At 41.1% G+C, this 24,550-nt stretch overlaps 2 protein-coding genes across 7 annotated transcripts; one reads left to right on the top strand and one right to left on the bottom strand.

The window, feature by feature from the left end:
* E(bx) (nucleosome-remodeling factor subunit NURF301 E(bx)) lies at positions 1–19,078 on the bottom strand. Of its 4 annotated transcripts, XM_025307565.1 has the most exons (25): positions 16,915–19,078; positions 16,321–16,603; positions 15,975–16,183; positions 15,445–15,819; positions 14,027–15,220; positions 13,696–13,886; positions 12,097–13,567; positions 11,872–12,007; positions 10,864–11,156; positions 10,609–10,746; positions 10,421–10,528; positions 10,080–10,282; positions 9,647–9,883; positions 9,298–9,520; positions 8,612–8,929; positions 6,897–7,088; positions 6,348–6,581; positions 5,732–6,068; positions 3,579–3,783; positions 3,039–3,316; positions 2,696–2,863; positions 2,199–2,394; positions 1,996–2,080; positions 747–1,784; positions 1–221 (listed from the first exon to the last, which is right to left on the bottom strand). In XM_025307565.1, the coding sequence occupies exons 1-24, from the start codon at positions 17,984–17,986 to the stop codon at positions 1,582–1,584; spliced, it is 8,349 nt and encodes a 2,782-aa protein (XP_025163350.1). In that variant the 5' UTR covers positions 17,987–19,078; the 3' UTR covers positions 1–221; positions 747–1,581. The 4 variants fall into 4 exon arrangements, with proteins under 4 accessions (XP_025163350.1, XP_011139692.1, XP_025163351.1 ...); XM_011141390.3 differs by lacking the exon at positions 1–221 and having other exon boundaries at positions 1,548–1,784; positions 10,864–11,123; XM_025307566.1 differs by lacking the exon at positions 1–221 and having other exon boundaries at positions 1,548–1,784; positions 15,478–15,819.
* A 302-nt stretch (positions 19,079–19,380) lies between these two features.
* Positions 19,381–22,374, top strand: LOC105183349 (aaRS-interacting multifunctional protein 2). Of its 3 annotated transcripts, none has more exons than XM_011141391.3 (4): positions 19,381–19,852; positions 20,612–20,797; positions 21,144–21,354; positions 21,508–22,374. In XM_011141391.3, exons 1-4 carry the CDS (start codon positions 19,580–19,582, stop codon positions 21,888–21,890), a joined length of 1,053 nt encoding a protein of 350 aa, XP_011139693.1. In that variant the 5' UTR covers positions 19,381–19,579; the 3' UTR covers positions 21,891–22,374. The 3 variants fall into 3 exon arrangements, with proteins under 3 accessions (XP_011139693.1, XP_011139694.1, XP_011139695.1); XM_011141392.3 differs by having other exon boundaries at positions 19,383–19,834; XM_011141393.3 differs by lacking the exon at positions 19,381–19,852 and adding an exon at positions 19,859–20,514.
* Positions 22,375–24,550: the final 2,176 nt, after the last annotated feature.

The raw sequence follows: 24,550 nt of genomic DNA, 5'->3' as shown, positions 1-24,550 counted from the left end.
TAACTTTACCAATGAATTTAATATCATATATGAATAAATTCAGTGCATGGTATTATCATTCTGTTATAATCCTTTGTTTAATCTTCTATTTATATATACATACTTATATATTTATATATGTTCATATCTTTTTATTTATATTTTATCTCGACATGCGAAGGAAAATGTACTCGTATTCTCTCTGTATTCTCTCGCAAAATCAAAATGCTTTTCTCGTAAATCTGCGAAAAAAATAAAAAATTAAGAAAGATAAAACATCGGCATTCTATCTTATTTATTATTAATACAGCTAAAATATAAACAACAATTTTCGTTTCTTTTATCGAAACAAACTCTGTTGCTTTCTTTTTATCGGTTTTTATTTTTGCTTTGCTTGCAAATCAAAGAATCCTACAACTGTTTCTTTGTTGGTATTTTCATCTCCTTTCACCTGCCTGTGATTATATATACAAAGCAGACCCCCCCTCTCTCTCTCTCTCTCTCTCTCTCTCTCTCTCTCTTCCCCTTACAATCTAAATGTGTATGTGTTAATGTATGTGTGCATATGTGTGTGCATATATTTAATTGATTATAAACAATTTCATAGAAAATCTATTTGCGATTAATAAAATAACGTAAGTGAATAGAGAAGAATCATCATTACTTGTATATGTCAGTGTAAGTGTATGTACGTGTTGCGTGAGCACGAGATAAACGAATTTGTACAATTTATTGTTTATTATGCGTGTTCTAAAAAATAGTCTTACAGCTATGCGGTGACATAGAACTGTTTTTCTTTCTTCTTCGAGTCTCGGGATAAACTAGGACGAAAAGTATAGCGTTTGTTCCTTCCTTCAGACTATCTTGAACGAGTCCCCGGATGACACTCGACCGTTGGTTCCTCCTCTTTTCTTTCTTTCTTTCTTCCTTCCTCAACCTTCGCTTCGTAACATATCCTTTGTTCCTTTCGTTTTTATACATTTGAACAGCTCATGTCGTAACAAATAAAGGGGTTTCTTATAAACCACAAGTTCATTAAAATTATTGTTCACAGAAGTGAAAAATCAATCGTGCGATTTGTTTTCTTTTTCTCCTTACCTTCGTAACGAACGAAAGGAAGTATCTTCACGGACAGAACCAACGGCGACACGGCGTCAATAGATGCATCATTTGCAAATTATCTAATGAATCGCGAACAGTGAGTTTCGGTTCAAGGTTCTCTATATCTTATACGGCACAAAACGAAATTCGCGTTGCGCGCGGGTGGATGGATAAGGGTAGAGGGGTTCGGGGGATGGGTTAGGCGAGAATGTTCACACAACTATAATAAATAGCGGAGACCGGTGCACGCGCATATTCCTATTTTTAATACACACTTAAATCTAATTCCAAGAGAGTCTCAGTTTTCCCCTCTTTCGCTTGTCTTCGTGTACTGTGTACTGGCACATGTGTTCTTCCTTCTCCTTCTTTTCGTCCGCGTCCTCCGCACCGAAGATCACTGCACTAAATTAGTATATTAATTTTCTTTCTCTCGTGCACACAATTTCACTTCGATCTGAAGATTTATAGTTTTTTCACACAAAGTCTCTCTTTGATTGCAGCTTACTTTCCTTCAGAGAATTTTTCCCTCAGACTCTTAATCTTATGTACGAAGTAAGTCTCCAAGGATTCGGCACATTTGAAAAACGGCGATTCCTTCGGGTTGTAGTAGCGGCAATTGTCAAATATCTTAGTCATATCGCCGATAAATTCGCTCAACTTCTTATACGAGCGGTCATTTATCCTCAACTCAATAGTCTGCAGGTCTGTGTGCGAAATAATTAATCAATGTCTTAATCAGTTTTCAGAAGAATGTGCCATAAAACGAGTCTACTAGTTTTCATACAATTATTATACAGATTTCTGATATAGAAAAATATAGAGGAAAATAAGATATCTTTTCATTTGGGTTGATAGTAACCGATGCAAGATTTAAGATATCGGAAATGAGATAAACTAAATTTTATATACACTTACCCATTGGCTCCTTTATCACTTTGTAATAATCAGGTGCTTCATTCGGATCCACAGGTTCCATAAACGGCCATGCACTTTTATGAGCCTAAAATAAACAAATTGCACAAACTGAATATTATATAATTAAACGTTGAGTTAAACATTCTTCAAGAGTGTTTCCTCTTCAAGTTTCATGCAATGCTTCAACAAAGACATCGGTATACCTGTATCTGTTTGATTAATTTCTTCAATAGGTCGAGGTCTTTTGTGTTTAGGTTTTTCATGTTAGCAAAGTTAACAGAAGAGTTTCGCTGGCAATTCGGACAAACATATTCGTCGATGTTATCTGCTTCTGATTGAAGAATTCCCACACATCGACCGTGAAACCAGTCCTGACATTTGTCACAGCATATATAAAATCTATAAAGGAGAAAAACACGTTATTTTTTAATTGTTGCATTTGACAAATTGAGTAAATCATAATAATTGTTACAAATTACGCTCTATATTGTTAGCTGCATTGTTCTTGCAACAAGTGATACAATCGAGATGATTTTATATATGAAAATAAATAGAAAAGGCTAAAATTTAAGTTCTCACGAGAAAAATCTTATTCCACATTTTTTTTTGCATTATTTAAAGTTTCGGAGCTATTTCTTTCTCTCGGTTACATCGCTCATTGCGGAATGTACATTGCGCGATTAATAACACGAACGCTTACTGAGATTCGTCATAAGGCTGTTTACACAGGCAATACAACTCCTGCGTGTCCCTTGCGTGTCTGCATTCGGTGCACACGAATTCTGACAGAGACTTGCTCATTTCTTCCGTGATGCCCACACAGTCACCGTGGAACCAATTATTACACAAATCGCAGCCCACGTAAAATCTTGAGAGAAAAAAAAAAAATAGATTGAAAAGAGAATTTAACGAGAGAATCATCAATTTCGATATACGATAATATGACAAGTGCTGTTTTCACATGAGTAAGAACTTTTCAGAAAGTAAACGATAAGTCTTTTTTATCCGGTTCAATTAATTCGATTGTGAAATGTCGATCTTACTTGGTCTCGTCATAGGGAGTTCTGCATAAGCAGTAGAGCTTCTCCTTCTTAATGCGACTCGCGGCGGCCGAGGAAGCTCCTGGTGGTGTCGCGCTATTTCCTTGCGCTTTGTGGTGTTTCTTCGGTCTGCTGCTACCGCTGCTGCTTCGATTGGACGATGGGCTCACCTGTTGCGCCAATTGAGCATTTGCTTTGCGTTTCGCACTACCGACCTTCACCTCGTCCTGCTTGTGCCTCTCTGCTTTCGTCCTGGTTGCGAGCTCCGCAGACAAGTCCTTCTGCAACGATGATTAGAGCAGAGTTAGGTTCTATTCTAAAGAGTCAATGCGTTGTACAAGAAAGAAGAACAGACAACCTTTCACTGTCTCATCGCTAACGTTATGTGATACTGTGCTTTACAAGGATAGAGAGATACTATTTATTTTCAAGGAGATTATAATATTATAAAAAAGAAATTGTGTGAACAGAGTTTTATATCACTTTCATACATATGCATTTTTAGTGTCATAAGACAACGCGTTCGTTCGTAATCACGTTTACCTGTATGTCAATTTGAAGCTCCTTTTCGAGCAAGGCTCTTTTCTTGAGGATGTCTTTCTTGAGAAGCTCCTTATGACGGAATAATAAAACCTGCATTCGCGAATGCACCTGTTGCTTCCTCCGCTGCTCTTGGCTGTCCTTTTGTTTCGCGGATCGGTTCTTAGGCGACGAATCGTTGTCCAATGTCTCTGATAGTTTCGGCACCCTGAAAAAAGTTTTAACGTCGTTTTAAGTATGTCACATGTTTCAACTTGATTGTATCCGACGACACATTATTATAGGAGAAATAATACTTACAAATAAAAAATTCTTGCATTATCAGTGTCATTCATTAATGTAGAGATAATAGTTCTCTTGTATTTTTTCAAAATAGAAGACAGTTGTTATTTTTCAAATTTGATTATCCAAAAAGAAATGAGATGATGTACAATGTACAATATACAATGTACAATGTGAATGACTTTAAAAAGTTGATATTATTTAATAGAATGTCAATATTTTATGGATTATAGAATTAGAATTTTAAGTTTTTAACTCAGATGTGTAAAAAAATATGTATAAAAAAAGGACAAAACTCACCGATTATGCAGTTTTTTCTGATGAAATTATAGAAAAATTTTCTTTTTGTATGTTTGCTCTTCGAAACCATTTTTACATCGTAAAAATTACATCGTACAGTATCACATAAATCTTTTTTCATTCGCAAAATAGATTTATAAATTATATTTCTTTCATATTACATGTATAACATAAATATATTTTACATAAATTTCCATCTGTTTATTTATTATTCGTGTAGGTACAGAAACCTAGATATTTCATTTGCAACTCAACTCAACAATGGATGACCATCGAGTAAATATTAAGTTTACTCATTGATTAGTTGAAATATATAATTTTATTACTAATAGAAACCCATTATTCTCAATTGTTAATTATTCGGAAAAAGATACTTTTTTCCAAAATAATCGACCAAGAAATCTTCGAATATTCAGTGTCTCTATTCAATTAGGTGTTAAACATAGCCGTTGGATTTCATATTCGGTTTCTAAGTTAGTATACACGAAACACTTATATGATAAAGATAGATACGATGCTGCAAATGAAAGCTTTTTAGCCTTTCGTCGAAGATTTTCGTCGAAATAAATTGATTTACTCCAACTTCAAAAGATGTCATCCGTCGAATTCCGAATTATCCCATAGTAACCTCCCTTAGTCTCTCGGTCCTTTCAACACAGGACCTGCAATTCTTGAACTTTTTCTGCGCATTTGTTCTTTATTTAGGTAGCCAATTTGAAAAAGCCAGCCTAGGCATTGATGAGACGGGATTAAACACGAGAAAAGAGAAAAGCTTCATTCCTGGTCACTATATTTTCAAGAAAATTCGATATACACACCAAACGAAGACACGATGATACGGCTTATCTGTCATGGATCAGTAATGTTCTTTGTAGAGGTTCTTAAATATCGCTGTGGGTCGGAATATTTTTTTTTCTACACAGTGTGTCCAGACGTTTACAAATGTACACGAGACACACGGTTTAACCTAAGATCGAAATAATTAAACGAAATTTCGATAAATTTCACCGCCGAAATATTACCTTGAGCTCGAGAAAACAGAGGAATTACAGTATCGATCTTTGGTTAATAGAACTCAATTATAATATATAATATATATTTCATATTAAAAAAAATTTGCTTTAATAATGCCTAAAAATCATCGGAATGTTAGAAACCGGTTGAAAACCGATAAGGCATAGCACATAAAACGTATTGTACGTCCCCTTGGATCATGTTAAAAAATATATAAAAAATTTTTGAAAATTCATCATATAAAAACATGATTTTTTACAACACACATATGCATGTATGCGTGTTATATGTACATGTACGCTATATTAAATAAATGTTCATCCTAAAATAAAATGATTCATAAAAATTTAAAATTGCATGATATATATCGAAAGGAGGTATCTACAAATTCATGAAACTTATGAATAAAATCTGATAATGGGAATTAAAAATGTTAGCAGCTATACTTCCGTGTCTTACAAGAGAAAAAATAATAATGAGAAGAGCAAAAACGACATCGAATGTGTAGAAGTGGAATTTTGTTGTTAGTGCGACATACCAAGTTTATATATGTTTCTTACTTTGGTATCTCGCGACTTTCTTGCTTCTGCGTCGGTCTCTTCCTGGGTGGTATCTCCACCCAGTCTTTGTCGTCCTTGTCGTCGCCAGACGACTGCGCACTCGTCGGCGTCGTCGTCGTCGTCGTTGTCGCTGCCGATGGAATGTTCGAGGGTGCCGGTCGTTTGCGCGACGGCGGACGTGGAGTCGTGGCAGCCGGCGAGTTGTGAGTTTGACTACCAGCCACTGAGTTCTCCACACTGCTACCTTTCATCTGTTTCTCTTGATACCGTTGTAGCTGCAACAATTTCTCCTCTATCTCGGGATTGAGGTTCTCTTGTTTCAATGCGTTTTTAATCGCTGAAATTAGAAAAAAATATATAAATGAGAGCACGCTCGAAAGAACACGGTTCTTTCTTCTTTGTGACAAAGATCTCATTGTGCAATACAAAAAGTAAGATCTTATCATGTCAAAAATATTTCTAAAAAAAATCTTTTCCTACAATATAACTTTAAGAATTTTAGGAGAAAAGATTTTTTTTTATATAGACATAACGACACATCAGTGACTGCTTATTGAGCGTTAAGAATTTTTTGACACACTTTTCATATTTTTATTATACTATTTCGTCTACTGACTTTGTTGGATGTAGTCCGGCGTGAGTATGAATTTATTCGTCGACGAGTCGTTCCCATCCTTTTGCGACTGCGACGTTGGTTGCTGCCCATTAGCTATGTTCGTCTTTTGTGTATCATCTTCGGTCGTGTTTATTACACGTCCTACTTGTTGAACTACTACTTTAGGTTTGTCTGTCGACTTTGTTGTTATTGCCTGAGGAAGTTCTGGAATGGTTTCGGTAGAACCTTGCGATTCTAATGAGAAAAGAAATATGTGTAAACAAAATTCTTCATATATATATCTATAATTTTTCTGCATATATGTAAAATTACACCTACAAAATTGCACGCAAATGCTAATAATTATCTACTCTATCTAACTTATTGTACATTTTCAAATAATAAATATTTATTATTAGGACATTCATTCACACATTATTGACCATTTATTTTATACATGGAAAAATGTAAACATTTAGACAATTATATGAATATAATATAAATATGCATAAATACTTTTTATGATTTTTAAGAAATTTAAAATGAATGGAGAATCGGGGAATTACATACCAGTAACAGTTGGCGTAGAAACTATAGACTGTTGCTGTTTTGGGCTTGATGTCGTGGCGGTATTTGTCGTCGACGCAGCCTGAGGAGTTTGAGCTTGTTGTTGCTGTTGATTGTTGGATGACTGAACTGGTTGAACAGCTAAGTAAATTTTTGTAGGGCCTAAGACGCCTTGCTTGCCAGTCGTTGCATGCGCTGAAATTCATATAGACACACACACACACACACACACACACACATATATATATATATACTGGGTGATTCGAAATTCCCGCATTCAGAATACAGGATATGATACTTTATGCTAAAACAAACAACTTTTTCCTTTAGCAAAATTACGTCCGACAAGTAGTTTTTGCAGGAGAGCGTGTTAAATTTGACGAATAAGCGTTCTTGTCTATGTAGCGCTCAGGGCGCGCGCCTCACTCGCGTGTACCTAGTCCGTGATTAGTAATCATAAGTAGTATCTTTTAAGACGTTCATACGGTTCTGTTGTGATCAGTTTACGACATTTTAAGACTGTGCTTAAGACAATTTTAAATAATAAGAATCAATTATGAACAATATCCGGATTTGACCTGCTTTCGTATTTGTATTGCTTAAATAATGAAAAGTTAATAAAATAAGTACTGTCTTTATTTTTTACGTAATAAATGAATAAAATATTGTTTGGTTGCACAATATTATCTGAAAATAAAGACAAATGTAAATAGTAATATGTTTTGCGAACTGTGAGCGTTCTATTATTTCAAATATTGCACAATTACGTGATAATTAAGTAGTATCATTAAACTTAAAGATTAATTTACTGATCAAGTATATATATATAGGAGTATACATATTTGTAACAGTGATTAAAAGTAAAATATTTGAATTAACGTCTTTTAAGAGCTCTCTTTTTATTTTTTTTATAATAGAAAATACAAAGAACTTATTTCAAATTCAAATTGTGTGATATACTCACATCACAGGCTACATTTATTTATTATTGCTTATGCACGTTAGCCTTTCAATACGTACTTTACATGTTTCGATTATTGCGAGGAATATTGCTATAGCCTCAATGATTTATTTTCTTAACCAACTTGACCATTTTAATGATACTACTTAATTATCACGTAATTGTGCAATATTTGAAATAATAGAACGTTCACAGTTCGCAAAACATATTACTATTTACATTTGTCTTTATTTTCAGATAATATTGTGCAATCAGACAATATTTTATTCATTTATTACGTAAAAAAGGTAGTACTTATTTTATTAACTTTTCATTATTTAAGCAATACAAATACGAAAGCAGGTCCAATCCGGATATTGTTCATAATTGATTCTTATTATTTAAAATTGTCTTAAGCACAGTCGTAAACTGATCACAACAGAACCGTATGAGCGTCTTAAAAGATACTACTTATGATTACTAATCACGGACTAGGTACACGCGAGTGAGGCGCGCGCGCGCCGGCCCTGAGCGCTACATAGACAAGAACGTTATTCGTTAAATTTAACATACTCTCTTGCAAAAACTACTTGTCGGACGCAATTTTTCTAAAGAAAAAAGTTATTTGTTTTAGCATAAAGTATCATGTCCTGTACTTCGAATGCGGGAATTTCGGATCACCCAGTATATAAAGAAACGTCAGAGCATCAAATTACTAGTAAAATACAAGGAAATTTGGCATTTGCAACTAGCATTTTTATTCAGTTGCATTGTTAACCTTTGAGAAGCTGTTGTTTCACTTGTTGCTGAACCATAGCCAATTGTTGCGACGTAAATTCCGCACCCTGCAGGCCTTGCAGCACAATTCGCGGACCCTCAGTCATTTGGATCTGCGCTGTCACGCACTTGATCACCGTACCAGGCGGCTGACCAGCCAGTAAAGATGCCTCTACGCTTCCTAGAGCAGGCGTTGTGGCAGAGCTCTGACTGGTTGTCGTTGTTGACGAAGCGGTAGAAGTGGCGGTGGTCGTCGTCGCGCTCGCATTCGTACTTGTGGTAGATTGAGCCGCTGTTGAAGCTGGTGCAGCTTGCAAAACTAAATACATAGTTCTCTCGTTATTATCATTTGCTTATAAAAATTAACATAACATTAATCTACAATTCCCTTTCTCTTTTACACGTAAAAGTATATACAATTATATAAAATACATAAATATATAATTGCAATCCTTTTGATAATACATCTCCTTGATTAATAATTGCTCTTATAATATATTAACAGTTAATACATATAAATAATAATACATGTATATATTTCGGATTATACTATAAAATATCTTACTCAATAAAGATTCAATAAAAAAAATCTGCTCTATCCGATCATCATGAATCGTATGGTTAACTATATTCTACCCGGCTCTGATTGCAGTAAATTTTTCTTTAAGAACAATCTAAACGACTGACCTTGTTGCTGTTTAGTAGGCGTAACAGCTCCTTTCACGATTATACCGCTGTTCGTCGAGTTCAGATGGACAATCTGATTTCCCGTGGGCGTGCCGCGTATCACGACCTGATGGCCGCCAATCGTTGTCAACTGGGCTTTACCAGAGGCCAATTGTTGCGCCAAATTCGCGTTGGTCACGACTATCTGATTGCCGCTTATCACTTGTCCGCCGGTGGATATCATCTGTAGCACATCATTGACGATTAATTACAAATATATATATATATATATATATATTTATTACAAATATATTTAAGAAAATTGATCAATAAAAAAAGAATTTCCATCACAATCAGAAACATCCATCACCTGTGCAGTCTGTCCGGGACTGGCAACTACAATAGCACTTTTCGTTGCTTGATTAGTTGACGTGGCAGGTGCCAGTGTCACAGCTGTGCCTTTAACACGTTGCACGGCCTGCACAACTTGCACCTGCTGAGGCGTTTGCGCTTGTTGTGCAGAGTTCGTTGTCACTTTAACCGGACTAGCTTTGGTCACGGTGGCGTTCTCTGAGGCTTTGGTCGTGCTAACTGTAGCAGTCTTCGCCTGAAAAATATTAATTGTATCGATCACACTGATTCGTAATTATTATTTATTTTTTAATATTTCGTTTGCATATATTGCACTTTCATTTGTATCGTCCCAATATGCGCTTTACGAAAAGAGAATAAAGACATCAAATTGTAAATTTCATAAAGTCTCAAAATTCTCGTCTCGTCTTCGAAGAGAATTCAAGTATTACCTGCAAGGTTGTCGTAGGCGTCGTCGAATTCGTCGTGATACACTGTGTCAGATGTGTATTAGTATGGCTCACATTCAGCACATGTAGCTTTCCATCTGGCATCTGAACCAATTGTTGGGTGGGCAGCAGGCCGCGTACCTGCAACTTTCCATCGGGTCCTCTCAAAATTTGGACTCTTTGCTGCACTTGCACTGGCGAGTTAGCTGAAAGATTGATGCTCATATTACTCATCGAGTGATGAAAAAGCAGAATGAAGACCACCGTAATTTTCAATACAGATTCCAGAGACGACATATTCTACAATAATTTGTTACTGAGGAAAATGCTGGGAGTAAACTTACTTGCTGGCGCCACTCTGATTAGAGATTGCAGTTGGTTCGACTGATTCTGTGCTGTTTTCGGTAGAATACTGGTGGGGCCAGATACCACCTTGGTCGTGCCATCGGCCGCTGAAAGGAAAAGAGAAGGATTTATATGAAATTACAAATCATTTACGTTTGAGGACAAGTATAAGCAGTACGGCACTTACCTTTCGTCATATAAATTCGCCGCGTCCCAAGAATCTTGTTCTGCGTGGGAGTAGTTAGAAGAGAAGTCAACTGGGATTTGGTCCCGCTGTTTGGATTCGCGGGGATCGCAACTTTCGAGACCAACTTGACTGTGCCGTCTGAAAGAGGATAAAATTGATTTGAGTCTACACTTACGCGAAATAAAATGACCAACGTTTACAATTCTTCATCTTCGCCTGTCGTGAGTAATTGCGACAACAATTGTGGAAGTTTACCATGAGAGGAATTCGTCGCGACTTTAACCAGCTGGGTTGCTGGGGACGTGGAATTTGCAGGACTCTTGAGGGTCTCCAGAGCTCGTTTTTGCTGATGAGCCGCCCGTTGCATACGTAATTGCTGCTCCATCTTCTCCTTGATCTCTTCCGGCGTTGCTTTACCGCTCACAAGCTGATCGCCCGCGCCGGTAGTATTCGAGGTGGTTGACGACGTCCTGTTACCGCTCACGACTACCGGCTGCGGTACTCCCGAGCGACTCCTAGTAATAATCTGGGCATTAGCCTTCTCTAACCTGGAGACAGGACACACACCAAAGCAGAGGGTTAGTTCGGCTGATGAAAGAGAATGAGACGAAGATAGAAGAGAGAAAGAGAAGGAACATAGGTAGGACAAGCAGAAGTGTTAAAAGTCATTAGCAGCATTAGATTCACGCGAAGATACTGTCATCGTCTTCGCGTGAATCTGGAAAGCGTAAACAGAGAAACACATGCCGCATGGAGCGACATAGTTTTTGGAATGAAAAATGGTGTTTGGAAAATTCGAGGAAGATGGAAAATCTATATTTTCAGTTCTTTCTCTTTTCTGAAATTTGTTCAAATTTATCAAGTTATCAAGTTCGAGAAGTACTAACATAAAAGATATCATGCTACATCAAGCATTGATATGACTCTACATTTTATTAAAAAGAATTAAAAAAGAAAATGATCGATGTCTTTGGCGGCAAAAAGAAAATAATAGATGAAACGAAATAAGATAATTACTACTGAATCGTTTCTACTGTTGGGAACTCGTCGATAATGTGAGACACTTCAATATTCGTCAACTAAAACTCGAGTCGAGGTCTCAGCCTCAGGGAGATCGACCGACGGCGTAAAGATTGCGCGACATAAAGGAGGATGTTTGGGAGAACGACTTGAGTATTAGCGATGCAAAAACAACAGCATGCGGTTCAAAAATCATCAAACGTTCACACGTATCGTCGGAGACGAAGTTTCGGATGCGTATACCTATCGCCATACTGCTTAATCTCCCAGAGGTCCAACTTGTCCTCGTCGACCCACTCCACGGTGACTTGCGGTTCAGTGCTCTGCGGAGATTCCGGGCGCTTCCGTTTCCTCAGACCGCTTCGTATGGATGTTACTTCTGCGAAATTTTCAAATGTATCATGAACGCGTGATATGAATTTTTCTCTATATTATCTCATAATTAATATGATCAGATCAATCAATTACCTCGAACTTGCTTTGGTAGCTCGAGAGGTATGACAACCTTACGACGCATGTACTGCGTGCGATCGAGGAACTGTCCAACATGACGATGCTCTAGTATCTCCAAGGTTACGAGCTCGGTATCGGTGGTGACCTGGCTCTTGCCGTCGGTGGAGAGCGGCTTGGCGGCCATGTCATCCCAGCGCAAACATGCCCAAAGTATGCGCAATTGAATCGCAGCGGCTGCTAACGATTTGAGACCGACTGTGCGGTATAGCCAGCATGTCTTGAAGAGCGGCCTCGGGCAAGGATACGGCCAGACCGAAAGATTCGCCTTAGCCTGATGATGGAAACCCTGCACTGGTATACGGCCACCCACTCGCGATAATTTCCTGAGTTCGTGCTGTGGTAACAGCAGTATGCTGCGGTGCTTATTCTTCGTGCAGAAGGTGGAGCATAACGGATACTTGACCGGTGTGCGCTTCTTCTTCCGGTCGGTTATCGCCATTTTCTTCAGGTAGACTCTACCTTGCGCCGATGTCGCTGTGTAGATTTTCTCACTGCCATCCGCATTCAGTTCTTTGCGATACGCACACCGTTGCACGCTCCTACCTCGACGATTCACTATCACTTTCTTCTTCAGGCCGTTGCTGCTTGTCGTGTTGCTGACCATGTTGGTCTCTGTGGATGAGACTGTGACGGAATTGTGAATTGTGGAACGTTCTTGCTGTAACACCGCGCCATTCGCGCTTTTCATCGATGTCGTAGTGGTGGTCGTGGTAGTGGTAGTGGTGACTGAGACGTTGCTCGTGGTAGTGGTAGTGGTCGTAGTCGTCACGTCGACCACCGTCGTGTTCTCTGCGTCTGGCTCTACCTTAAGCTTCTTCACGAGCGGACTGCCAATGACCTTCGGCTTCCTCTCGACATTCTCGTTATATGGAGTCGCCAAGTCCGGATCACGTTTGATGGTCACATTTTTAGAGTCCTCGGTGGTTTCTGTCTTCACAGCGTTTTGCGGCGATGAGGAAGTATTGACGGGGGATGACGATACCTGATTATTGTTGAGAGCGTTTGCCTTGCGCAACAACACGATTAGGTCGTTCTTGATTCGCGCCTTCTGCATGCACAGAGGCGAGTAACAATTGCACGCAGGATTCTTCGTGTTTGTGATCGCAGTGTTATTCTTCGTCGCGCCTGTTACCGACGGTGACGGTGTCATGTTGCAGTAGCGCGAATAACAGCCCATGTTCTTGCAGAGTTTCGAGATATTCGCGTATTGAGTGCGCAATTGATGAATGCGTTTGCTGATCGTTGAAAGCATCTCCTTCGTAGAGGCGGATACAGTCTTGTTCGTCGTCATTTTGTCGGTCAACAGAGGACCGTCTCCACCGGCGCCGATGGTGTTCTCCACGTGATTTTCCATATCGACCTCGGTGTCACCATCTGCACCTCCTTTATGACCCGCCGCTTGGTTCGTGAGTTCTTTAGATTTTTCCTATGAAAGATGTTTTTGATGAAGCTTTGTATAATATTTCCGATATCTCAAATACGAAATTACATCCGCAACCAAACATTTTATGTATGTATATGTGTATGTGTGTGTGTGTGTGTGTGTGTACTTACCGACTGTAGCAATTTTCTTTCCTCCAAGGTCTTTAAATGTGTTCTACGCGCTAGGAAATCGTCGATCCTCGTCTTCTTTGCAATTTTGGGGTAATATAGCCTTCCCGGGGTAGTCAGCGCCTTGGTGATGTCGAGCTCGTCGAATTCGGCGATCGGAGTAAAAACTTTCTCGATTTTCATACCAGTTAAAACTGCAGACAAAGATTTTTTAATAAGAATTTTGCATAATTAGATAATAATTTCTCGAATAAGAAGAATTCTATCGACAATACTCGCTCCAATCAATTAAAATGCGTGCTAAAAAAAAGTTGCAAAATCGAAAGGTACGTACACGAAAGATTCATCTTCGTTTCTTGCTTGACTGACTGGGGTTCCGTTTTCACCGACGACGAGGAGGTTGAGGAAGAACCCGCTGCGTCGCCGTCGGCCATACTAGGCTCTTTTTTCACACCGTCCACTTTGAACTCTCGCTTGATCGCGTTACTCGCGTCATCGCCGTTCTCCATCTTCTCGTCCTTGATCTCCTGCTTCACGACACTGTTCTCCGTCTTGGGTAAGCAGTACTCTCGCATCAGGAACTCGTATGTGGACGGGTCAAGTGCGAGGATCTTAACGCCGGCCTGATCGCGTATCTGTACCATGATTTTTTGCGCTCCGGCGCGCAGGCCGTGCTTCGTCATCTCCGAGTAACGGTAACGACGGCTTGCGGACACCCAGAGCCAGCCACCTTGACCGTGCACCCGGTATTCCTCGCCCTTTTGCTTCCACACCTGATGTTTGAGGCCGAGGGTATACTTGACGAAGTTGAACAGTCGATTACGCTCCTCTTCGTCCTCCTTCTCTTTCTTCTCCTTCTTGTCCAGCCGTTTCTTCTCTTCACGTTCAGTCGCAGTGACGCGTTGCAGTTTCACGTGGCCGAGCTGATCGTGCCAGACGCTGGCGAACACTACAGACTTGATGCACGCCTGTAGCACGATGAGAGCGCGCGCAAAGTCGCGCGGGTTCACACACGCACCAACCGCCACAGTCCATGGTTTCCGCAGCAACGGCCAGTTGGTGTGCATGAACGGTGCCTGGATGTTGCTCTCCAGCTGCAGTATCGTCTGGCGCAGAGTGCTGACCAACAAGGCGCGAGTGCCGGTCAGACTTCCTACCCACTTGAACTCTGAAGCCTGTGTGAGCGAGAACTTGTGCGACAGGTGACGCTTCTTGTCGCGCTCTTCGTTCCGCTGCGTCTTGTTGAGCGCGACCGGATTCGTGCTGTACTGATTCACGTAGGACTTGAAGTTATTGTCCATGCCTAACTTGAACAGATGTGTACCGGACGCGATCTGATGAGCTTTCTGCCGCGTCACTCGTGCCGTCGTGCCGTCGGCGGCCTCGGTGTCTTTCGCGTTCTTGTCCAGTTTCTCCAGCTCCTCCTTGGATAACGGTGCTGAGCTGCGTCGCTTGAGGTCGTCCATGTTGAAGGTGCGCGGCTGCAACGAACCCGTTTTCGACCTCGTCACGATGGTGTGTTTCTTGCCTGGAAAGCAGAAATGCAATATTTGGTCAATAAAGAAAATATAATTGATCCAGCAAGTCGAAATGTGTGAGTAAAAAATTTCGTGAAAAACCGCTTGAATTTCTCCGCGTGAAACTGATCTTCGCGATATATAGCACAGTTAACACGCTAACTGCGAACAGACTCTTCATGTCGGGTTATTATCGTAAACCTCTTACGGTCTGATTATATGTTTCATGACTCACCGTCCTTCCCGATCTTTGTGACGCCTTCCTCACCTTCCAACATCTCTTCGTCGACATCTTCGGACGACGATGTGGAAGCGCTGGTCTTCACGGCCTTGTCCGTGCTCGGCGCGGTTGTCGATGATGACGTATCCGCGTCAACTTCGACAGTTTCACTGACCACATCAGGTACTTGAGCATTTGCGGCTGACTCGTCAATCACCGTCGACGCTTTGGCGTCTTTCTGCTGCTCCGTTGCGGTCGTTAGACGATCCTCGGGAGAATCTTCGTGCATCTTGCGTACCATTTCTTCGGCCTCTTGCCTTTGTTTCTCTTTCTTCTCCTCCTCTTTCTGTTTCTCTTGTGCTCGTTCCTTCTGTATCTTCTGTATGTTGCCTGAAAATGGAAAGTTCAATTAGAATGTGATTGGTTTTAAGAGAAACATTTTAAGAGAAACATTAAGAGAAACATTTAAGAGCGATCAACGAAACATTAATTAATCTCGTTGATGTTACTCGAAAAAGAAGTATGATAAATGATGAAGCAATTACCACTTTCAATTTCTAGATACGACTTCTTATTTCCCTTAAATTGATTCGTGATTGACTCCGTGAGCTCCATTTGACGGACAATTTCGTCCTTGTAGTCCGATAACTCGCGATACAGCGCGACTTCCATTTCATTTTGATCCAACATGAGCATTAATTCCTCTAGCTGCAACGACATACTGTAATACCACACTTCGCCGTCTTCACTCTCGCTGGAAAACAAAAACACGATGAATGAAATGTTTTATAAAATATACAAATCTCAGTGTACAAATAAAACGAACAGATGAAAGGATAAAAATAAAAATAATACTAAACGAGAGAAGCAGTAATCTTATTAGATCCTTACACAAAGACTCTCCTCGCAAGAAACCAATACTTTCTGCCATGTCTGTCGAATCCCAAATGCTCCTGCCTGCATAATGATCCGTTCTTCTCGACGTCGGGAATACAGTCCACGACGCCCGTCACTTTGTGCGCCTTGCACGTACTGCACTGCCAGTCCTCGGTAGGTACATCCACCAGTGGTGGTTCCACACATTCCAAGTGAAACACAGCCGGACAGGTCTCACAGCACAACAAATCACCCAGACGATGACACACTCTACAATGATCGTCGTAATGCATACTCCCTGCAATATAAATTTCTGCTCTTTACTTGGCTCTGTTGTGATATACATTTTATGCATACTTCTGGCTCATCGTTTGTATATTTAAATATGTTGTGTATCTACAAATTTTTATGCAATTCTGAAATTAAATCAAATAATACCAAATTATGAAAATATGCCAAATCATTTCATAATCAGTCTAAATTCAGATATTCAAATTAAACATCAACATGGGCACAAGAAGCTCTCTCTCCATGTTGATACAATTGTGCTCAGAGGTACAATTCAATGAACGAGATTATATTTGTCATACAATTATCATGCTATCATACCTTCGTGTAATAAGTCCTCTCTCACTGGATTGGTAATGAGGAACTGATCTGTTAAAAACTGTAGGACCTTGATTCTATCCTCAATGGCAGTAAACGGATATTCAGTAGTGGTGAGTATTTGCAGAATACCCTGATCAAAACTCTTGTCACTCTCCACGTACGAGCGCAATATCTCTGGCCAGGTCATGGAATCGACAAAGTACAAGCTGACATTCACCGAGTCCTTCTGGTCCAACGGCCCAAAGTGGGTTTGCTGCGAATCCTCTTCCCTCAGCAGCGCTTTGATCAGCATCATGTGAATCTCAGCAAGCAAATTAGTCTGATCTTCGCACATGAGGGCTGCACAAAAGTCCTCAAAGCGAAAAGAGGAGAGTCGCACAAGCGTGCGAAAATGTCGAAGTACTTCATAAATAGACAACGACGGCATCACCAGTTCCTTGGGCACCAACAGGTCGTCCGAGGTCTTGGGTAACACTAACGGTGGCAGATCTCGATTCTGCAACCATAAAGGCTCCGGACTAGGTGGTCTCTGCTGAACAAGGGGAGTCTTGCGAGGCGTACCGCTGGTGGTGCTATAACTGGACAATGAGAAGTCACTGTCGCTCGAAGGGTCTGGCTCCTCCATGCTCTCGGACGAGTCGACGTCGCTGTGTAGCGGGTCCTCGTCGGGCTCGCTTTTCTCGCTTGATTCGTCACCAAAATCCGAACCGTAATGGTACTCAGAATCACCATAGTCCACATTGGGGTTGTAACCGCGACGCTGATACGCACCGCCGCCACCACCCGTAGAACCGCTGTGGCCACCCTTGCGAGAATGCCGATCGCGTTGGCCGCGGGATCTACGCGTTCGCGTGCAGCGCTTGTTGTTGCTCTCCTCGCTCTCCACCGACGGCGAGGTCGGTCTCGACGCCGTGGGCGTGCTCGGCTGCGAGCCTGGTGTCTCAGCACCGCTTGCTGTTCTGTTCTGCAGGTACTTCGGTTTCTTCAACAGGTGAAACTGAAACTTCTTCGGCCGCTCCATCACGACAGACTTGGGCGGCCGCCCCCGTCTTTTCGAGCCTCTCCCCGTCATTGTTGTCGTCCGTTGTAGTCGACGTCGTCTCCGTGATCGTGCTCGCCGCCGGTGGGCCCGTCGCCAACCTCGTTTCGCGCACCCACGGGCCTCGCGGGGCCCCTGCGTGTCTTAGTGTCACTCTCGCTCTCTCCCGGGGGCAGGGGGAGGGCCTACCTGCCGATCTCGCACGCGTCTCCTCCTCGCCTCTCTTCGCCTATTAACACGTCCGTTCTACCTTACCCTACTCTCTCCTCTCCTGTCCTCACCGCGCCTCTCCTCGCCACCTCCTCACTATTCAGCACGTGGCGCGCGTGCTCGCGCGCTTGTAAACAAACACAAGTGACATCGCCGCGGCAACGAAATGGATCCCATGTCCGCACTCCGATCTTTGCGCCATTTCTCGGCCACAGCAGCCACGGTCACGTGACCAAACACAATCGGCCGCGACGCGGACCGGGATTCCGTGCTGGGTATGTGTGTGTGTGTGTGTATGTGTGTGCGTGTCGTATCGATGCGTGCGTGGGCACACCTCCAGCCGTCGACCGCTGCTCGTCGTTGCGATAGCTCACCTTTGTATATCAATTTGTCGGCTGCAATGTGCGCGAAAAAAACCACCCGTCGAATTCGACGGCAAGTGAGTGACGACGCGGCGGAAGCGTCTCTGGCCGCACGATGGCGACGTAGTCGTCGTCGTCGTCGTTGGTGGAAGCCCGTAAGAGCGGCGCTCCGATTGGCTCATCGGTGCGCCGCCATGTCGGCTACCCGCCAGCCAGCTACACGACCAAGGGCGAGCGATGAGCCAGCAGGGCGCGAGATCTCCGAGCTGGGCGCACCTGGTGATCGTTCACGACGTGCTCATGCGTGCGTAAAATGGCGTGGCAAGTCGCTCGTAGTTTGCACACGCGTGTAAACACTTGGTTACTCGTCTCCACCGTGGATGCACGCAAGCTCCAATCGCCTTCACCGTAACTGAGCCCTCGGGCGCCGTCGTCTCTGTCAGATCGACGCGACGACAGATGGCGTGTTTGCGCGAACAAAAAATGCAATTCTAACCACACTTTCGAGACGAGCTCCGGGAATATGCACGCGCGAATATTCTCGACGGCGGGTGAGCTCGCGGTCTTTGCCGTTGTTGCGTACGATAGGCTCATGCACACGACACTTTCCTTTTCTCTCTCTCTCTCTTTCTCTCTCGTCTCCTCTCGACCGCTCTCGTGCGCAATCGTAGCGCTCTACAATACGTAGAACGGACGGTGTACCCGCGAAGCACAGCTCTCTTGCCCACCCCGGCTCGTTACCCGCGAATCACAGACACGAGACGCTTCATCTATTAGTGTGCACGTCGCCGCACCAGAGGTCGCCACTGCGGCGTCGGCCCAGTCCTCGCGCGCCGCCATCTTGCGCGCGCGAAAAGCATGGCCGCGGACGAACTGCCGGTTGACACGCGGAGAGTGCGCGAGCGGGGGGTGGTTCCGGGCTAATACAGTGAGAGCGAACGAGGACACGAGGTAGATTTGTCGATTATCTGAACTCGAAGCGTGGCGAGCGTGCTTGCATCTCCGAACGAACGAGAGAACGGTCGTGCGAAGGACAAAGGCGACGACGAGGTGAATGATGTACACGCTGCGGCCGATAGTAACCTCAACGGTCGCGCATCCGTGCGTGGGAAGCATGTACGAGATGCGAAATATTCAAGGGGATGACGAAGTGCTGCGATATCGTTGCAACGATGAGACCGAGACGGCAGTTACAACAACAATAACGGCGGCGACAACGACGACGACGACGATGACGACGACGACGACGACGACGACGATGCTGCCGCCGTCGTACGATAGTACCAAGATGCCCGATGTCACAGAGCAGGTTATCCGCCTTCTGCAGGTTTCCGTACTCGTTTCTGCGTACGTGGCGGTCGACACGCACGCCCAACGATACACCGCTCGTACGCGCGCACGGTCGCGCGTACGGCTCGCGAACTCGGGAACGGTCCGGACGCGGACGTAAACGCGCGGCTAGCGGCTGCGATCGCGATGCGAGCCATGACTCCTCCCGAAAATTTCCGCGAGCGCACTGATCCGCGATCGACCGGGCGGAGGAGTGTGCGGTTCCTCTCTCTCTCTCTCCTCTCTCTCTCTCTCTTGCTCTCTTTCCGTCTCTCTCATTCTCTCTCTCTCTCTCTCTCTCCCTCTATCGTCTGTTGGGGCTTCTTGATCGATGTTCCTTCTATCCTCCTCCCCTCCCCGTGAGATTTTTTCCATGCAACAGTATACACGAAAATATCGGCGCATATGAGAAAAAAGGACGGAGTCGATTAATTGAGAAGGGTGACGCGAGCGGTATGTCGCGAGGAAAGAGGTGTGCGCTTGACCACCGCACGAAAAACAGCGATTCCGACTGTCTCGGTGTAACGTGAACTGTCAAAGGTATGATTCCGCGGACGAAACGTGGTGTGTGGTTAATCGCACGCGTCTGACGCGCATTGTCGTTAACCTCAGTTACGATGAAACTCAACTTGCGATATGATGTTAGAGAATGTTTTCGCAGTTCGTATCGTTTGCATATCAAATCGTGCGATCACTATGTGGTAAATGTCAGATACATCAAGTGTTTTGTATTGTAATTGGTACTGGTTTCTTTCAGAGCACCTCGCCAGATTACAATACATTAGCCATTAGGCAAGAGGAAATTCTTAAACAACTGGCGGACCTCAAAGCACAGATCTTTACACTATGTAAATTCTTGAAACGATCTAGTCAAGAAACTATGAGAAAAAAGATACTGAGCGAAATACTATGTGAAAAGGTTATGGAAGACCAAGAATCACAGGTACACTATATTTGTCCTTGGACAAGTTTTGCTCAGTGCGTCAATGTGCCATATGTTCTGTGTGATAATTGCATAATTGAATTGATTATCCTCAATGAGAAATGCTTCGGACATATTTCTTGATTCTACTTTTCTTTGATGCAGTCATAATAAAGCGCAAATACTTTATATCAAACATTGGTCAACTATGCAAATATTCCTCTAATGAATATTTTGCTAGAGGAAAGATTATCGTTATCATTAAATCTTGACTGCATCATTACATTTATCTTGTCAAATGCCAAGCAGTTAAAGTACACATGATATTTTCATCCTTACAATACATATATATATATATAATTTACAGGAACCGATTGAAGTTAGTCTAGTGTTAAATATAAATCCGTGGAAGCCACCTTATTCAATATATGCATTACAAAAATTGTGGAAGGACACTAACATTATTGTGAAATCGTATGTTCATTCCACCATTGTCGGACGAGTACCTATCGATTTCTCCAGCAATACTCATCCTGGTGTAAACAATGTCGTGAATTTAAATATAATATTTAAAGCAGGTAAGTCAAAACTATATATTTTGTCAGTTTTAAGTCATTGTATCAAGGAGGAAGTTTTCTTGGAAAATATTAAGTATATTTCTTAAAATGTCTTGTTCAATAACTCTGCCAGTCATTTCTCCTTCTTTTCTTAAATCTTGAATTTTCTTTCAGTCAATGATGTGGAAGTTGTTACAAACCTGCTCAGATATCCCTTGCTGGGTGAAGTAAATTTTCTCAGATACCTGAGCAGACTGATAAAAACACATAATTATGAGAAAGATTTTGCGTCCGCGTGCACAATAGATAATATTCTTGATTTATGTTGTCGTGTGCGCTCTCAAACAATTCGCGATAAGACCGACGAAGCATTGTCCATATTGTACCAAGAACTGGAGCATACACGATGGAACGGCAGAGACGAACCTAGCATCGCGGATATGGCTGCTTGGTCCACCGTAAAGCAATTCTCGTCGAATAGGAGATTGCCACAGATTATTCAAAGGTGGTATGAAATTTGTGAAAAGACTTTCATGGACGATGCTTCGCGTCGTTAGAATTAAATATGTTTTTCCCCATCTCGATCAAAGGCTTTTGATATTTAAATATAATATATAATGTTGAAAAATTTTAATAAACCATTTTTTCCTCTTTTCTTTCTAGAAACGAACTTTTATTGATTACCCGTATTCCATTTGTGTATTTGTCTTTAACTGTACAGAATATGACGACAGTGTTTATCCAATTGCATTGCAGTTGGTTTTACAAGTTCTATGACTCAGTAATTTCTCAATATTAACGACAAAAATATTGATAAATTCAAAATATTGTAAAATCAACAAAGAAGTACATTGAATGATCGAGTTCTTCCGGAACGGCATAAATTTTTATTGAAAGATTAACAAAGTCTTTTGGATATCCTAGTATGATTACACCTATAGCTGATTTTTATACTCGTATTTGTCGTTATAAATGCGCATTACAGATATATAAATATGGATTTGCACTAAGCGAATTCGCTGGCAGTGTCATCGTAAGAAACACAACTTCGGGCACATTTCTTCCGAAGAAGATACTTATTCGCAAACAAAACCGTTCGTACATCTCGAACGATTTTATTGGATATGAATCAAAAGCGGTCTTACTCGTTAATTGGTAATTAAGATTAGGCTTCTCTTTGTTGCGCATCTTATCTTAGATTTAATTGTTCGCAAAGTTGCATAAAAAGGAAATGGCGTTACATTGGTGCAAAAGGTTTGTCAAATAAAACAGAAAACAAAATGATCCGAATACTTTTCATAAGATTAATAATTTTTACAAATAAAATAAACGACTCAAGATTTTTTTTAACACCTTGAAAACTTACCATTTTTTGATATCCAAATTTTCTACGAAAAATTAATAGAAAAAATGATAGAATCTTTTGTACCAATCTAATACATCATACTTCAGTTCGATATCCGACTTTGGACATACTTGAGAATGTTAAGAAGATACGAATACTGTTTCAGTAGTAGCTACAATAATAACATACGCGTATGTATATCACAAAACGAATGCAATCGATTGATAGCTCCGCGTTAGCTATAATATAATAGCCTTATACAAAATCTACATTTTCTTTTTCTCTTACAGATAGAAAATATACAGTATATTTACACACGAGTGCGCGTAAAGATAGAATTATACACGCGGTGTGTCACGACTCGCGATCTCACTTTTAACCCTGTTTGAAACAAGTACGCTTTAATCAATTATCATACATAAAAATGTCTCGACACTCGACAAATAGGCACTTTTCGACCCAAGAGGTATCTAGAATTTAGACTTAAATTTAGATCTAGATTTAAGCATCTTTATAATTCCGAATAAAATTCATTTCATTAATACAAAGAAAAGAAAGGTTTAACGCGGATAAAAATAAAAAAAGTTTTTATTATCGTGTTGAATAAATAAAAATGTCTATAATTTTCTTTTTCATACACAATAACTAAAATTCAAAACTATTTCAATTAAATTATTTAGCTGCGAGTCGTGCGACACCTTGCACAAAGTGGAAGAATGCAATTATAAAAAAGTTTCTTAAAAAATTCATGACACATTTTACGGATTAGCTGCAGTAAATCAGTCGATAATAAAAGCAAATATTAGCTACCCCGTTTTCTCTCGAGTTCTGCTGAAGTTGGAAATCGCAGATCGCTTATAAGCGCAAAACGCATGCGCTTCCGAGATATATTAAAAACGTAATATGCGGTTTTACGTAATATTTACATGTATATTCTTGTAATTGTAAAAATGTCTTCTCAATATTCTGCAATGAAAACGTATTGTTCATATGGTATTTCGACGTTTTTCGTGAAAAGTCAGTGAACAATATATTGATATGACGACGATAGGCCTGATGGTTAACGAATGTTGAATGTAAATTGACGTTTCTCCCAGAACTCCCGTGATATCATCATAACGCCTGCATCGTTACGCTGACGTTAATGTACCCTTTTTATGACTTTAATTTATATGTACGATGATAAATATGTTTGAACGTCATGTTAGAAGAATGTGTATGATTGTATCATATATTGCATATACATGAGAAGCGGAAAAAGTTCGATCCGTCTTCCTGAAGAGAAAGAGAACTGGTATTTTTGTTCGTATTTATATCGCTCCACTTCTCAGGTACGGAACTTACACAACGAGATCCCGATATGCCGCTAATATCCTAATTCTTAACTGTTCAGAGGAAGTACAAATGTGTCTATTAAATGCAAATGTGTCTTATCTAAAAAAATTATAAATATTTATATATATATATATATATAATCTGTATATATGTATCAAATATCACAATATATGAAGATGCCTCGACGTTCCGAGTTCACCGTTAAAACTTTACAAAAAGTTTTTAACGCCGGCATACATCGACACAAGTCTTTTGCTTTATATACATATGCATATGAGTCACGTAATACATTATAAACTATTTTCTCATCAGGTATCAGATGCAATTGAAAGCGGCGAACCGAGATGAATGAAATTTTATTCATCACCGTCGCTAAAATATGTGAAAGAATATCTCTAAAGATGTGTCCATCGCAACATTTGATGATTGTTGCTTGTGTCGACAGTATAAGCTAAAATCAGACGTATATATACGTCCGTAGCATTCAAGAAGGATAAGAGATAATATATAAAATGAATATAAATAAATGAGAAGTAT

This window comes from Harpegnathos saltator, unplaced genomic scaffold, assembly GCF_003227715.2.
Source record: "Harpegnathos saltator strain DR-91 unplaced genomic scaffold, Hsal_v8.6 scaffold9, whole genome shotgun sequence".
NCBI lineage: Eukaryota > Metazoa > Arthropoda > Insecta > Hymenoptera > Formicidae > Harpegnathos > Harpegnathos saltator.
The sequence above is the reverse complement of the archived record's forward strand: the minus strand, read 5'-3'. Positions and strand labels throughout refer to the sequence as shown.